General features: G+C 41.0%; 4 protein-coding genes across 4 annotated transcripts; 1 reads left to right on the forward strand and 3 right to left on the reverse strand.

The window, feature by feature from the left end:
• Nucleotides 1-615: 615 nt before the first annotated feature.
• Nucleotides 616-2,009, forward strand: EAE97_009903 (uncharacterized protein; the record flags this gene model as incomplete). The annotated part of the gene is made up of 2 exons (XM_038880418.1): nucleotides 616-1,404; nucleotides 1,482-2,009. The coding sequence occupies 2 exons, from the start codon at nucleotides 616-618 to the stop codon at nucleotides 2,007-2,009; spliced, it is 1,317 nt and encodes a 438-aa protein (XP_038728785.1).
• A 2,765-nt stretch (nucleotides 2,010-4,774) lies between these two features.
• EAE97_009904 (uncharacterized protein) lies at nucleotides 4,775-5,320 on the reverse strand (the record flags this gene model as incomplete). The annotated part of the gene is made up of 1 exon (XM_038880419.1): nucleotides 4,775-5,320. The coding sequence occupies one exon, from the start codon at nucleotides 5,318-5,320 to the stop codon at nucleotides 4,775-4,777; it is 546 nt and encodes a 181-aa protein (XP_038728786.1).
• Nucleotides 5,321-8,739: 3,419 nt separating this feature from the next.
• On the reverse strand, nucleotides 8,740-8,997 carry EAE97_009905 (uncharacterized protein; the record flags this gene model as incomplete). Its single annotated transcript, XM_038880420.1, has 1 exon — nucleotides 8,740-8,997. One exon carries the CDS (start codon nucleotides 8,995-8,997, stop codon nucleotides 8,740-8,742), a length of 258 nt encoding a protein of 85 aa, XP_038728787.1.
• Nucleotides 8,998-11,424: 2,427 nt separating this feature from the next.
• On the reverse strand, nucleotides 11,425-12,165 carry EAE97_009906 (uncharacterized protein; the record flags this gene model as incomplete). Its single annotated transcript, XM_038880421.1, has 1 exon — nucleotides 11,425-12,165. The coding sequence occupies one exon, from the start codon at nucleotides 12,163-12,165 to the stop codon at nucleotides 11,425-11,427; it is 741 nt and encodes a 246-aa protein (XP_038728788.1).
• Between the last annotated feature and the right edge of the window lie 518 nt (nucleotides 12,166-12,683).

The raw sequence follows: 12,683 nt of genomic DNA on the forward strand, positions 1-12,683 counted from the left end.
CGTTGTGGTGGGGCTTATCAGCAAGGCTCATTTCGCCCCCAAATATGTAGGATATACCCATCGTGGTTAGATACAGACCACTGTCAGACAAGGGAGCGAGCCCCTCTCAAAACTAGTAACTCTGAAGTGGTTGGTTGCCGTCGAGAAATATCAACGTCACGATCTCGTTTTGATATTTTCGAGTTTATGAACAATCGGTTCGATTCCGCAGATTGAAATGCACAGACCGTCTCTTCAATTTTTTAAGATTACGAGCTTAATGACAACCTTTTTGGACACATGGAATTGCTTCCAAATTTATAGACCAACGCAAAGAACGAGAAAGTTCTCGTAGTCATAATACAAACTGGCTGGTCCTTGGTATACACAAGGAGGTATAAATTAAGTTCCGCAGTATGATACTTTCATAGCATGCAGTGGGTACGTAAGGTACTGCAACGGCAGCGTCAACGGCCGCGTGTGTGCTTCTCCACAATTGAGACCTGGCTGCCAGAAAGTTCGCAAGCTTTGGCTGGGGAAGCTTAGCTCTTTTATAACCTCATTTTTATCCTCATGATGTGATCCTTCATTTTAATTTGTTTATTCTCTTTCTATCGCTCAGCAAGCCGTGTCACTATGTGGAACTCCTTGCCAGAAAAGCGCCGTTTTGTTGTTATTTTTTCATCCATCACAATCATTGTACTTTTCGGCCTTGGGTCTGAGTACCGGTACTCATATCTTGATCGTCAAACACTTTTTCCTGCATTCGGAAAGTCAACTCTACCATGGATTGCTACTTCCAGTACTTTTTGGGCTACGTTCGCTCCACTATTGGCAGCTGCTGCACCGCGATGCTCACCCCCAGAGCTTAGTGGTAAAGCATATTCCATGAATATCGGCAAAAGAAGAGCCGCGGATCATATTGTCATGGAAGAAAAGGATATTGAAATCATGCGACGTTCGCATACTTGGTTCGTTGATCAACTTATGCAGAATGCCCCGAAGTTGGAATTTGAGGATGGAACCCAGGGTATTGTTACATCTGCAGGAGGTGATTATTTCCCACCACTTCTCGTCAGTCTTCAATTCCTTCGCCGCACCGGATCTAAACTACCCGTCGAAGTCTTCCTTGCCTCACCGGATGAATACGAACCATTGATATGCGAGACAATTCTTCCTTCATTAAACGCGAAATGCCTGATTCTCTCTGATATTATCGATCAACACGAGCTTCCATTCTCTTTCACGGGATACCAACTAAAAGCTTTTGCAATAATACTCCCATCTTTTGAATCAGTTCTTTTTCTCGATGCAGATAATTTCCCAGTCTATTCCCCCGACGATCTATTCACATCCACACCTTTCACATCAGAACATCTTGTCCTGTGGCCAGATTACTGGGCCCGACACCCTCGCCAACTCTTAGTAAGATAATTGGTCTTGAAGGATCCATCCTAAACAATCGCCCTACAATCGAAGCTGGACAAGTCTTAGTCAACAAGGCACATCGTACCGAGGCCTTGCTACTCGCAGCATACTATAATGCCTACGGTGATTATTATTACCACCTGATGACTCAAGGAGGTGCAGGAGAAGGCGACAAAGAAACGTTCTCAACGGCTGCTCTCGTTCTTGGTAATAGTTTCTACACCGTATCTCATTTGCCTCGTCCCTTTGGTTCATGCGGGAATGGTGCAGCAGCTCTGCAAGTTGACCCTATGGAAGATGTGGGCACAAGAGGAAAGGAAATCCCAAGACCATTTTTCATCCATGCAAGCTGGCCGCCAAAACTCAATCCACTACACAATTACCAAGGTTCGAGGCAATGGGGTAGTGAAGAACACTCATTAAGCATATTTAATGGTTTAGATGTTGAACGCACAGCCTGGGAATACATGGTACAAATGGCATGTGATGAAAACATTGTCTTTCAGAGCTGGGAGAATAGAACAGAGAAAGCGGTTTGTGACCAGACCAGGGGAAGCTTCAAGAATGTGTTTGGAGAGGAATATAACAAGTTGGGCGGGTGAACGAAGATTGAGAAACCCAGCTCCGCTATATGTCTGATGTTCGCATGGTGGCAATTGAAGCGATGTCTCAAGCAACGTGAGCGGTGGTAGAGAACTTCAAATAATGATTTAAACTCCAGTTGTGTAGAAAGCGTCTACACTTTGAAAGAGCAAATCCAGTCATACAATCAAGGTAGTGTTTGTTGGCCAGCTATTGGCTCTCACCACGACAAGCCTGCTTGAAAGCTTTCTCTAATCGCTTCAATACGGAAAGATGCCCAAAAATGAGACACGCAGCAAAATTCTTTGATGGTTGCTGATTAAGCTTTATGGAGAAAAAAGGTTCGAACACCTTCTCGAATTTGTACGCCGCCCAAAAGTCCGTGAATTTCAGAGTAACTAGTGCTTGAGTCACTGTTTTGAAATATCAAGGAATTCGGGAACGAAGGCCTTGCACCAAGATCCAGGCCCATAACTGAGCCCAAGAGATTGCATTCATGTTCTCTTAGCTAAATCGAAAGAATGGCCCGCATTGGCACTTATGAGGATATGACATCTCCATGCCATCTGGCCCTCGGAATCTTTGATCAATCTTCAGTTCAATCTTAGAATCCGAGATAATTTGATTTATTGATCTGGAAAGAGTGATACTCTGTGAATCTTAGCTTTTGTTAGCCCATACCTCGGATTTTCAAACATCTGCTCAAGTTTAATCTGAGTTTATCCACCATGTGATTCATACTTATCATTCTGAAGAACATTCAGAAAATCTCAAAAAGATACCTAGAGGCCCAGCAGTCTCTTTTTGTAGCTATAAGTGTGATAATATATAGATAGAGTACACGCCCCACGACCTTAAAAAACAATGTTAACACACCGCTCTCGTGCAATTTTCTCTGCATTCAAAGAAATGGGCTCTTGCTTACCAAAATACCTTTATATGACGCTACAGAATTTCCGTCACTGGCTCGCAAACTCCATCATACTGAACTTTCAAACTGGACAGCTTACATTCATTATCTGTGTCTACCCCTCTCATTCTATCTCTTCACCATCACCGACTTCCTAGCTTGGATACGCCATAAAGCACACGCGAAAGGCCCAAAGTTCCACAGCTGTTACGTCACCCCTCGGTACTTCGTACTTCAATCTCGGTCTCAACATCGTTACTGCCAACAAAAGATAACTTCAACGGGAGCAAATAAATTTTGCAAGGTTAATACATTTACTGACGGTTTGTTTTTTGGTTAACTTTATGCAGCGGCATGAAATGAGGATGAAAGTAAGAGTTTGTTTGAAGACTTGAGAATTGCCAACGGAGAATGTATCATAGAAACTTCACATATCAGGTACATCGAACATGTTTCATTTGAGTTGTAGTAAACTATTGTTGATCAGAACGGTAGCTTACATCGATAGCCAGTCCGTCGCGAATCATGCAGTTTTCTCGTTGTCTTCCGCATGGGATGAACCGCTCCTGGTACTCTCAACTGTTTTCTGTCCCCAAATTCCATGCCAAACCTTCATGGTCTGCTTTCTCCCCCTAACCTGCAATTTGTTCTCTAAATCAAGACTGTTCCAGTATGCGATGAAGCTATGCAATTTTGAAATATTAGCCAATCCCCACAATCTTCTCTACTGTAAAAATATACTTATGCGGAATATGCAGGTAGTCCATGATTGTCAAACAATCCAGATGATCCCGGTAACAATCTTTGTCGTTCTCCTCCGGTACCATAACCGTCTTGCTTCGGAGCCTGATCCGCATTGATAGACTTAAGCCAACGTAGCAAATAAGCCCCGGTGATTAGTACGAGCGTGCACATTGCGGTAGTAACCAAGCTAAAAGAGCTGACCACAACTACACATGTCAGGATGGCGACTAGTATATAGAAGATGTCTCTCAAAATCTCCTGCATAGCGGATAAACTTTGGTCGGCACACCATTTTACGCAGTCGCAGACGTCTGGGGGAGTAGGTGACATGTTGTATTTGTGGGTTGAACAACTTTTATCTTGTTGTGTTGAAGGTCTTTTGATGAACGTAAAGTATTGGTGTTGGAGAAGCTTTCTTATCATTTCTCAGTCGAAAGCATCGAGATCTTTGAGTCCTTTTATGTAGAAATGGCTGTGCTTGTACTGTTCAAATTCCTTGAAGTTGGCGAACGAATAGCCAAGGTATAGATGTTTACAGTATCAAAAATATCTATTTGTATTCAATATAGCACAATTTATCAAATAAGAGAGATGTATGAACTTCCTTCATTTTTATTCCTTATCAAAATTCCTTTTCAAAATTCACATATTGCTCTTATGCCACTCATATTCTGAATGAACTTCTCTCAAATAATGGATTCTGCCATTATTCCCCAGATTTCAAAGAAGGAGAAATATGTTAAAATGACACAGCGACCTAGTTAAACAAAACACTTTATATCTCATCCTCCCGCACTACTATTGTAGAATCTAACCTCGACATATCTCAACTCTTTAAGCACATGAGCAATCCATCATAGAGACTAAGGAGTATCATATTCGAGTAGAGCAAATATCGTTATGAAGGCTTGATATAAACTCATTAAACTAATAAATACATGAGAGCGATTTGCTAATCTGTATTTGTATATCCATCCACCTGAAACCATTTCCTTTCTCAAATACGCCCTAATATATACCTCTGCTTCAGGTTAGAAACACGTCATTCGTTCATAGCCAGTCCCCACCCAACTGTCCCTGTCTCACAGACCCACGTTGGACCTTTACAAATATTCCTTGCCTAGGTGATCGTCAGCAAGTTTTTTCACCATCTCCTGGAGAGAAAACACTGCATATATTACCAGAATCTTTAGTCAACAACGACTGGCATTCCGCCTCAATTCCACCGTCTTGTCTTTCCGTTTCTGCCAACAATTGCTTTGATTTTGCCTTTCTGTTCTTCTTTTTTGTCAATGACCGCTTGGATTTTGTCTTTATATTGTTCTTTTCTGTCAACAAGCGCTTGGATTCTGTCTTTATACCGTCCTTTTCTGCCAACAACTGCTTGGAATTTGCCTTGATGCTGTTCTCCCATTCCTGATTCTCCTTGATCGCCTTGATAAATACAAATATAGCGGCTAATATGGCAATGAATGAACCAATAACAGTAATTCCTATGGCAGTCCACGCCATGATAATGAGGAGATTGTACCAAAATTCTTCGCTGGCACTCGGTATATGCTCCAAATAGCTTGAGCAGTGCCAGTTGTCAGAAGGGGGTGGCACAGTGCTATTCTGTTGGCTGCTAGAAAGTGGAATTCGTGCTTTGCAATGCCAAATGACATTGATGGGTGACATGATGAAGGTTTGTAAATTGAGTAGAATGGTTTCTCTTGTTGTCAACAGGCTCTGTCACTACGCACGAAGTTTTGAGGAAAAATAATTACTGTAATTCTTTTTATTGGACTTGTAAAGTCTGTAAATGGAGCTTTCAGTAGGTTTTTGTGATAGATTGCACCTAGACGTGATGATCTTGTTGAGAAATTGAAAGATATTAATCACAGAATTCTGATGATTTTATATTGAAAATTTGAGTCGTACAGCCATCATAAAGTCTCATTCACTGCTCTTAGTTGGTGCGTTCCGTCATACGGCAAAGGGCTTCAATTTTACGAACAGTCAGATGAGTCTATCGCACAAATCTAATTCACTCTAATGAAAATAGAAACCTCTGAGCCCCTGCTTGATTTGAACTACCTATCTTCAACTACTAAAAGCTCACAAACATTGGCACGTTGAACTTATGTTTCGTTAGATCTCGGAATCGAATTTTACAATTAATAAAACCATTATTTCGCTTAGCATAGATATACGAAACTTTTCTCATCTAATTCACTTCAAGAACATGAAGTCGAGGGTTGAACTATCATGAGACTTTTCCCATTGATGTATCATATTCTTTGATACCTCACAGATACCTGCCGATAATCCCTCGCCAAGAGAAGAACGCAGCGCTCATCATCAGTAGCCCTGACCTCTATTACCACATCGGTCTTACTAGCGAGAGAGTCTCAAAGTTCCTCGTGTGTAAGGCTGTCTTCATATCCACTCTTTTATAAAAATATGAGCTCTGTATTCATATTAGAAACTTCCAGAAACTTCATTTAAAGCGATGCTCACCAAGTCATATTCTTTTGTCAGTGGCAGCTTTTGCTTCGGTGTCTTTCATCTGCTGTCCATGGTATGGGAGAGAAAATCCAACCGTGCGGTGATAAAAAGCCATGAGACCAGCAGTAGAGAGAACTGGAATGATAATATACGAATGATCCTTGTTGTATTGATAGAATTGCTGTGTGTGATATGCCCTCTTGGCGTGTCCCATACCGGTGCTGGTGGCGTGATACTTTTTGGTGATTTGACGGAGAAAATTCATCTTCAGCTATGATGAAGGATTTTAAATCAGTAGGAAGAATCAATTTTAAACGAGGAGAATCTTTTGTGATATGGAATTTGAGTTTAAACGTCTTTCAGGTGTGGTTTGTTGTAGTAAATGATACGTGGTACGCGGAGCAAGCTAGTCTTGGAATTGTTGTTGAGGAATTCAGGTGTGCAATAGGATAAAAATGAAACATTTATAGTTAAAATACATAGCTCTTCAAAGGTTCGATCCAAATCGAAATCAGGAAAAGACTACCAGCTTCACTTTATTGTTCTTCATGCTGTTTGATGAATGGCCGTTTGATTGATTCCCATTTCACTCAGAATCACTATTCAACGAATTAAGTCATTTAGTTAACTGAATCTATTTGGGTGAAAATGATATATTCTTGTTATGTAACATTACTCAGAATGTAGTCTTAAATAATCCACCAGCAACCTTTTCTAGCCCTAGAATAGGGACCTTTTCAAAGACAGCCGGCGAAAACAAAATACTACTCCGCGTCCGTACCATAGCTGTTGAAAAGAAGCTGTACAACTTTATGAGCAGGTTCTAAGTAAATTCTTTTACAAAAAAACTGACCTAAACCAGAATCTTCCATCAATAAAGGCTTGCATTCTCCATCCGTGCATTTCTCTTGAAGCTTTTCATTGAACTCCTCTTGTGGTCTGCCCCGATTTACTCTTGTAAACAAAGCTCTTCCGATGAAAATGACTAATATGGCAAAGCAATTGTAGAAGGCAACTGTCATTTAAATGGCCAACAAGCCAAGTTCGATGCCAACCAACGCCCAGATTAAACAAAGAGAGATTTCATAGGCTCTACTGGTCGCCTCCCAGTCACCGTCTTTCCACTCAGGTCCGAGGAAGAACGTAGGTGGCATGCTTCCAAAGCTTTCAAGATTCTCGATCCTTGAGCTAGAGGATTTGCTGATGTGTGTAAAATTTTGAGGTTGAAAAGTGCTAGTGTTCTTGATCTGCAATCGAGCCGAGAACTTTCTATTCGAGAGTCGTGGAAATCTTGGACAAGCTTTGTTTTATGTCAAGTAGAGGTTTGTGGTATATTGTCCGTCAAGAATTGTTGAAGGTTAGAAGAAGATCTTCTGTCATTACACTTTGAATGTGAGCTACCTACATAAGATAGGGGAGCCGGACGAGTATACTAGCGCATACGCTAGCTGTGAGCATAGTAGGTAAACACGGCACTTTTAGCAACAGAATGTAACACTAGCTATCTAGACAGCCGAGCCCAAGGATACGCCTATACAGGGCAATCTGAATATCAATTGGAGTGAAATTTGCATTTTTGTACCTTGTTTACAAAACAACCAGCGGCAACCTTTTCTCATGCCGGACTGCATTCCTAGTCATTCGCTATCAATAGTAATCCCCTCTAAACAATTTCTCATACCTATAACTCTATAATGAACAAAACAAAAGCTATTCCAATCTAGCCATCCGTAGCTCACGAAGTCATGCACACACTTTCAGTCACTCCTTTGCAAGAACGGATTACATATTCAGATTTTCGGGCTGATCTCGGTATCATCTACCTCTTTATTTGGCCCTTCAGTAGAGATGGTATGCATCTTTTCTTGGGGGTTTGAATACTCACCTTCATTCCATGCTGTTTCAATAAGCTTTGCGCTCCTTGGCGTCTTTCTCCCCCGCAGTCTCTCATCATTGTGCGCAGAATGCATCCACATAAATGTAGTCATAAAGGCTTTGAAATAGTGCATTTACAGCTATGATCCCCTGGAATATTAGTGGGTAGAGCTAGTAATATGATTAGGGTAGCACGATGTGGACGGGAAAGTGCTGAGGAACTGGCGCATGGATGTAGGGCGAGACAAATGTCACACAGTTACTATCTTGATATCTTATGAAGATTCTGCGTGTTTGCTATCGTGTGTTATAGTGTAATAGAAAGCATAAAATTACTTTGGGCAAAATCTAGAATATCGAAATAAATTGACAATGATGCGAATGACCCAATTGAAACAACCGAGTGACGTTCACATTCAGTTAGTTTGCATCATATTAGATGCTACATCACTCCACGATTGCTATTGGCATGTTATTGAACTCTTACAATTTAACTTTTGAAAGCAAAGAAGCACTGATGATTTCAATTACTGACTAAATGGCATGATGACCCAAAACTACAAATGACATAGGATCCAATGAAGTAATGAACTCCCGCTACAGCTTTGCTCCACAGTCCCTTATTTCAACGCTATCGATCATAGAAATTGTTGCATTCTTGTATTATTCCGTCTCTGAAATAAAGATCCTCTCGGCGATTGAGTTAAAATTGGTTTGAATTATGGCTTGGTACCTCAATAGTTAGGGAAGAAAGGACGGCTTCTTCTCTTCAGATCTTTAACCGAGATAAGCTTAACCCTCTCTTCCACAAGAAGCGTTCTCCACAGTTCTTTCTGTCGCTTCCGGTCCAACAAGCTTTGTCCTTCAATCTTGACTCCTGCCTGTCTCCTGTTCTTCATCTCTGTCTGAATCAACAGAGCCATTCGTGTTATCCTGGCTTTCTCTTCTCGTAGTTTTCGCTCGAATCTACGATTTGCAGCGATCAGTGCCATACTGACTAATTTGAAGACCGCTAGACAAATAGCCAGATAAAGGAGGTTCTCCAGCTTTTCTGTCCAACTATTCCCGATGTATGATAACTCAGTTCCGCTTCTGAATTTTATTCTGATAATGCTGGGCCAAAATGACAGGATAATGATCATCTTGTTGTCGTAATATTAAAGATTTGATGTATTGCTGTTTGACAAATGTCAGGTTTTGGTGGGAGTCGTAATGGTCGGGGAGATTGAAAGTTTGGGGTTGTTGTAAGGATTTCAATTACTATCCAAATTCGTGGACTATTTAGAACCAAGAAACGGTCTAATAATGTTTTCTTCCAGTACCTGGTATATCTGCGCATCAGCTAGTGTGGCTTCCTTAACCGTAATCTAAGCAGTAGCAATCCCAGTAAATGTACTTCTATGTCACGCAAATGTCTTATATGGACCCGCATGACGGCACGTGCTGGCGTGCTTCAAATTTTTGAGAGCCTGTTGGCTTCATCTACTCGATTCCCAAAATTCTGATATTTGTATGTCATGAGGCGCAGAATCTCCAGTCATAGGCAGTATCTATTCCCAAGGTTTCTCAAGTAAGCCTGGAACGTTTTTTTAGCCTACATTAGCTCAAGAATCAGCTTGACATGCATTGTTCAGGAGTTCACAATCTTCATCGGATGTATATAAATCACAGTAAAAAGATATCAATACACGCTTCACACACTCGAAATAATCAATTGAACAAATATCTCAATTTACATTTACTTAAAATTAACACTAGATCTCAAGCTTCGCGATATCCACGATCCAATAAAATAATAAACCACCGAGACCCGTTTCCCATCCCTAAAAGCGTTGTTGCCCCTTTATTACTCCAAGTTATAGTATTGAACGAGCCCAGTTGAAAGCTTCCCAGGATTTTCAGTCGAGCCGTCTTTGCATTTTCCTCCGATGCCATGGAGCAGATTGAATGGTAATTGTACCGTGATTTGCTCATCTCATCTCGATCGGAAACCCCTAAATTTTTCTCTGTGATACTTTTCTCTTGCTCGATTTACATTTCTCATTCGAGATATACTTGACTTGTCCCTCGGGAACTTCTTGAAGTAAGTCCTGCAAGTTCAATGGATTCAGCGGCGGCTGGCATTATCTCTTGGCGGCATTCTTTTTCTGTTTTTGATTCTCCATATAGCCTTCAATTGCAAGTAAGATCTTACAATCCAATTTAACGAATGTATGAAGACGACCATGGCCCCACAGTATTAGAAGGAATGAGAAGTTATTCAGTAAACTGACCCAGTCAATGTTGTAATCACAGTATTCCCCCACCTCTGACCGATTTTCGGCACAAATTTTGAACGGGAGGCATTATAGTGATGTGTTGGTCTAGGTATGATTCCAAAACTTTTATTGTGGTGAGGAGTTGACAGTTGATGAATGGAAATCGGAGCGGAAGATCGAGATCGAGATTGAGAAAATGAAATTTCTAAATCTTATGTTGAAAATTCTGAGAGGTAAATCAAACCTTTAGATGGTTTGAATGATAAATAACCGAGCAATACAGCTTTTTATCAGCTGGCGTTTCACTTTCAATCTACTTTCGATTACTACCGAGGCTTCTGATGCCGATTCTAGCATTGTTCAGGTTTCACATTTTTGGGATTGGAGTAATATTCGAGACATCTCACCTAAGTCTCGCTCTAGTAGGACAAAGTTATTTTATATTGTATACTCATCCGTATGGATATCATCAAACTCTACATCATTAGATCTTGGAAACTGGAATTCAATAACTTACTTCCCAAGGTATACAATTTCGAAGGAATTTTTTCGAGAATTGATTGATTTTTGAAGAAGCTCAAGTAAATTTGATAGAATTGAGCGTTAACTCGTTGAAATCTAGTTTCTGTATATTATCCTAGTATTATAGTTAATGATGCTTTCTATAATAGGGAAAACATGATTCCTAGCTACAATGATAACACTATCATTCATCACTGTCATGAGCGAATTATTGGATCGAACTGAATCTCTCGGAGTAGTTTAATTATGCACTATTTTTTCACGAACCGAGGGTTTTATTATTCGAGCAAATTTGCTACGGATGTATCAGTTTATAGTGTTTAGAAGAAATTCTAGTAGATGAGGATCAATGTAAAAATTCATATTGGAACATGCATTGATGCTCGCCCACTGCTTACTGACATTTACAAATGATATATGTTTTCACACCTCATTCACTTGATAAATATGGTTATTAAAAGCTAAAATTTTATATTGTTCAAACTCAAGAGTCGCTGCACAACTTCCCCGTCCTACAAGTGCTCATCACTACCTCATAAGAACTTCCCGATGTATCCCGGGTATCAAATGTCATCGCATTTAAAAAAAAAAACCAGCCATTAAGCTGGCAACCTGCGCATATGCGCCCAGTCCACCAGACTAGCCTTTGCCCTTCTGCCCTTTTCCTTTTGGAGTCTTCCCGAGCTTCCCCTTGCTGACATTCTTTCGCTGTGTCGCAGTCCATGGGGTTGAATATTCATCATAATCGAATGCATCTTCTGATGATTTCTTGCTTTTCTTCTCTTCTGGCTCATTCATGAAAGCCTCGTATTCATCAAGCACGATCTGCTTTTCCCTGCCTTTAATGACTTTCTTTTGTGCAGTTGGAGTTGGAAGCGGCTCGTAAAAATCATCAAAGGACTGCTCTTTGATGCTGTTCGTCTTGCCTTTGCCCTTGGCCTTGACACTTCTCATTGGTGCTGTCGGAGTTGGCGTAGGTGTCGGGAATGCGCTCTTGGCTTCTCTTTCCTTGACTCTATTGCTTCGTCTCAGAGTCGTCGGAGTCATTAGAGAGTCTTCATTCTGGGCATCCTTAGCAACTCTTCCCCTGGTGGTTCTTCTAGGTGATGCCGGCGTCATCAATGGCAGTGTGGTTTCATCTGCAGCCTCTTGATCATCCCCAATTATGATATACTCCCGAGTTTCTAGAGGCTCGAAGTATACAGGGCTTGATTGCAGACCCAATGCGCTCCAAAACAGAGTGATGTTATCCAGTATTCCGAAAACAATCAAGGCGCCCAATGAGATGAGTATGGTGTGCAAGATACTGGAGTTGTTTTCTCCAGTTGCCCGACTAGTTCTTCTTGCGATGGCAGTTGCGTTGTACCACGAGTATGACATGGCTTAAAAGACGTAGAAGATTTTCTTTTGAGTGAAGAAGGTAAGTTGTTGTTGGTTGAGAACTCGTGTCCTTGACGAAGAGTAAGAGGATGGAGTTTTAGATTTGTATTCTGGAATTTGAAAAGAGAATTGTGTTGAAGTTCTGTTGAAAGACTTTCTGATGTGTTATAGAAGGATTCAAATTGACTGGGAGCTTTCAGATCCTTATATAGGATTTGGTCTATGTTTGTGACTCTTCAATACGGTCAATCCAACCGTAGCTTAGCTAGTACATCATGTTGGCAAACACATCGAGTTGAGTACGGTTCAGAATCAGCTACCGCGCGTTACGATCCACCGTTCCTGCGTTTGTTCTTGCGTAGTACATCTGAAAGGGGGTCGGGAGGGGGAGCACGTTACTGCTCGCTAAAATATTCAACCTGTACTGCCCAATACTTTTTTCACACACTATCCAAAGATGCTTCTTCCTGTCATCGCCAGAGTTTGTTTCGTTTGATGAAATTCAAACGCACCACCAG

Source organism: Botrytis byssoidea, assembly GCF_014898295.1.
Source record: "Botrytis byssoidea strain MUCL 94 chromosome Unknown BBYS_024, whole genome shotgun sequence".
In the NCBI taxonomy this organism is placed as follows: domain Eukaryota; kingdom Fungi; phylum Ascomycota; class Leotiomycetes; order Helotiales; family Sclerotiniaceae; genus Botrytis; species Botrytis byssoidea.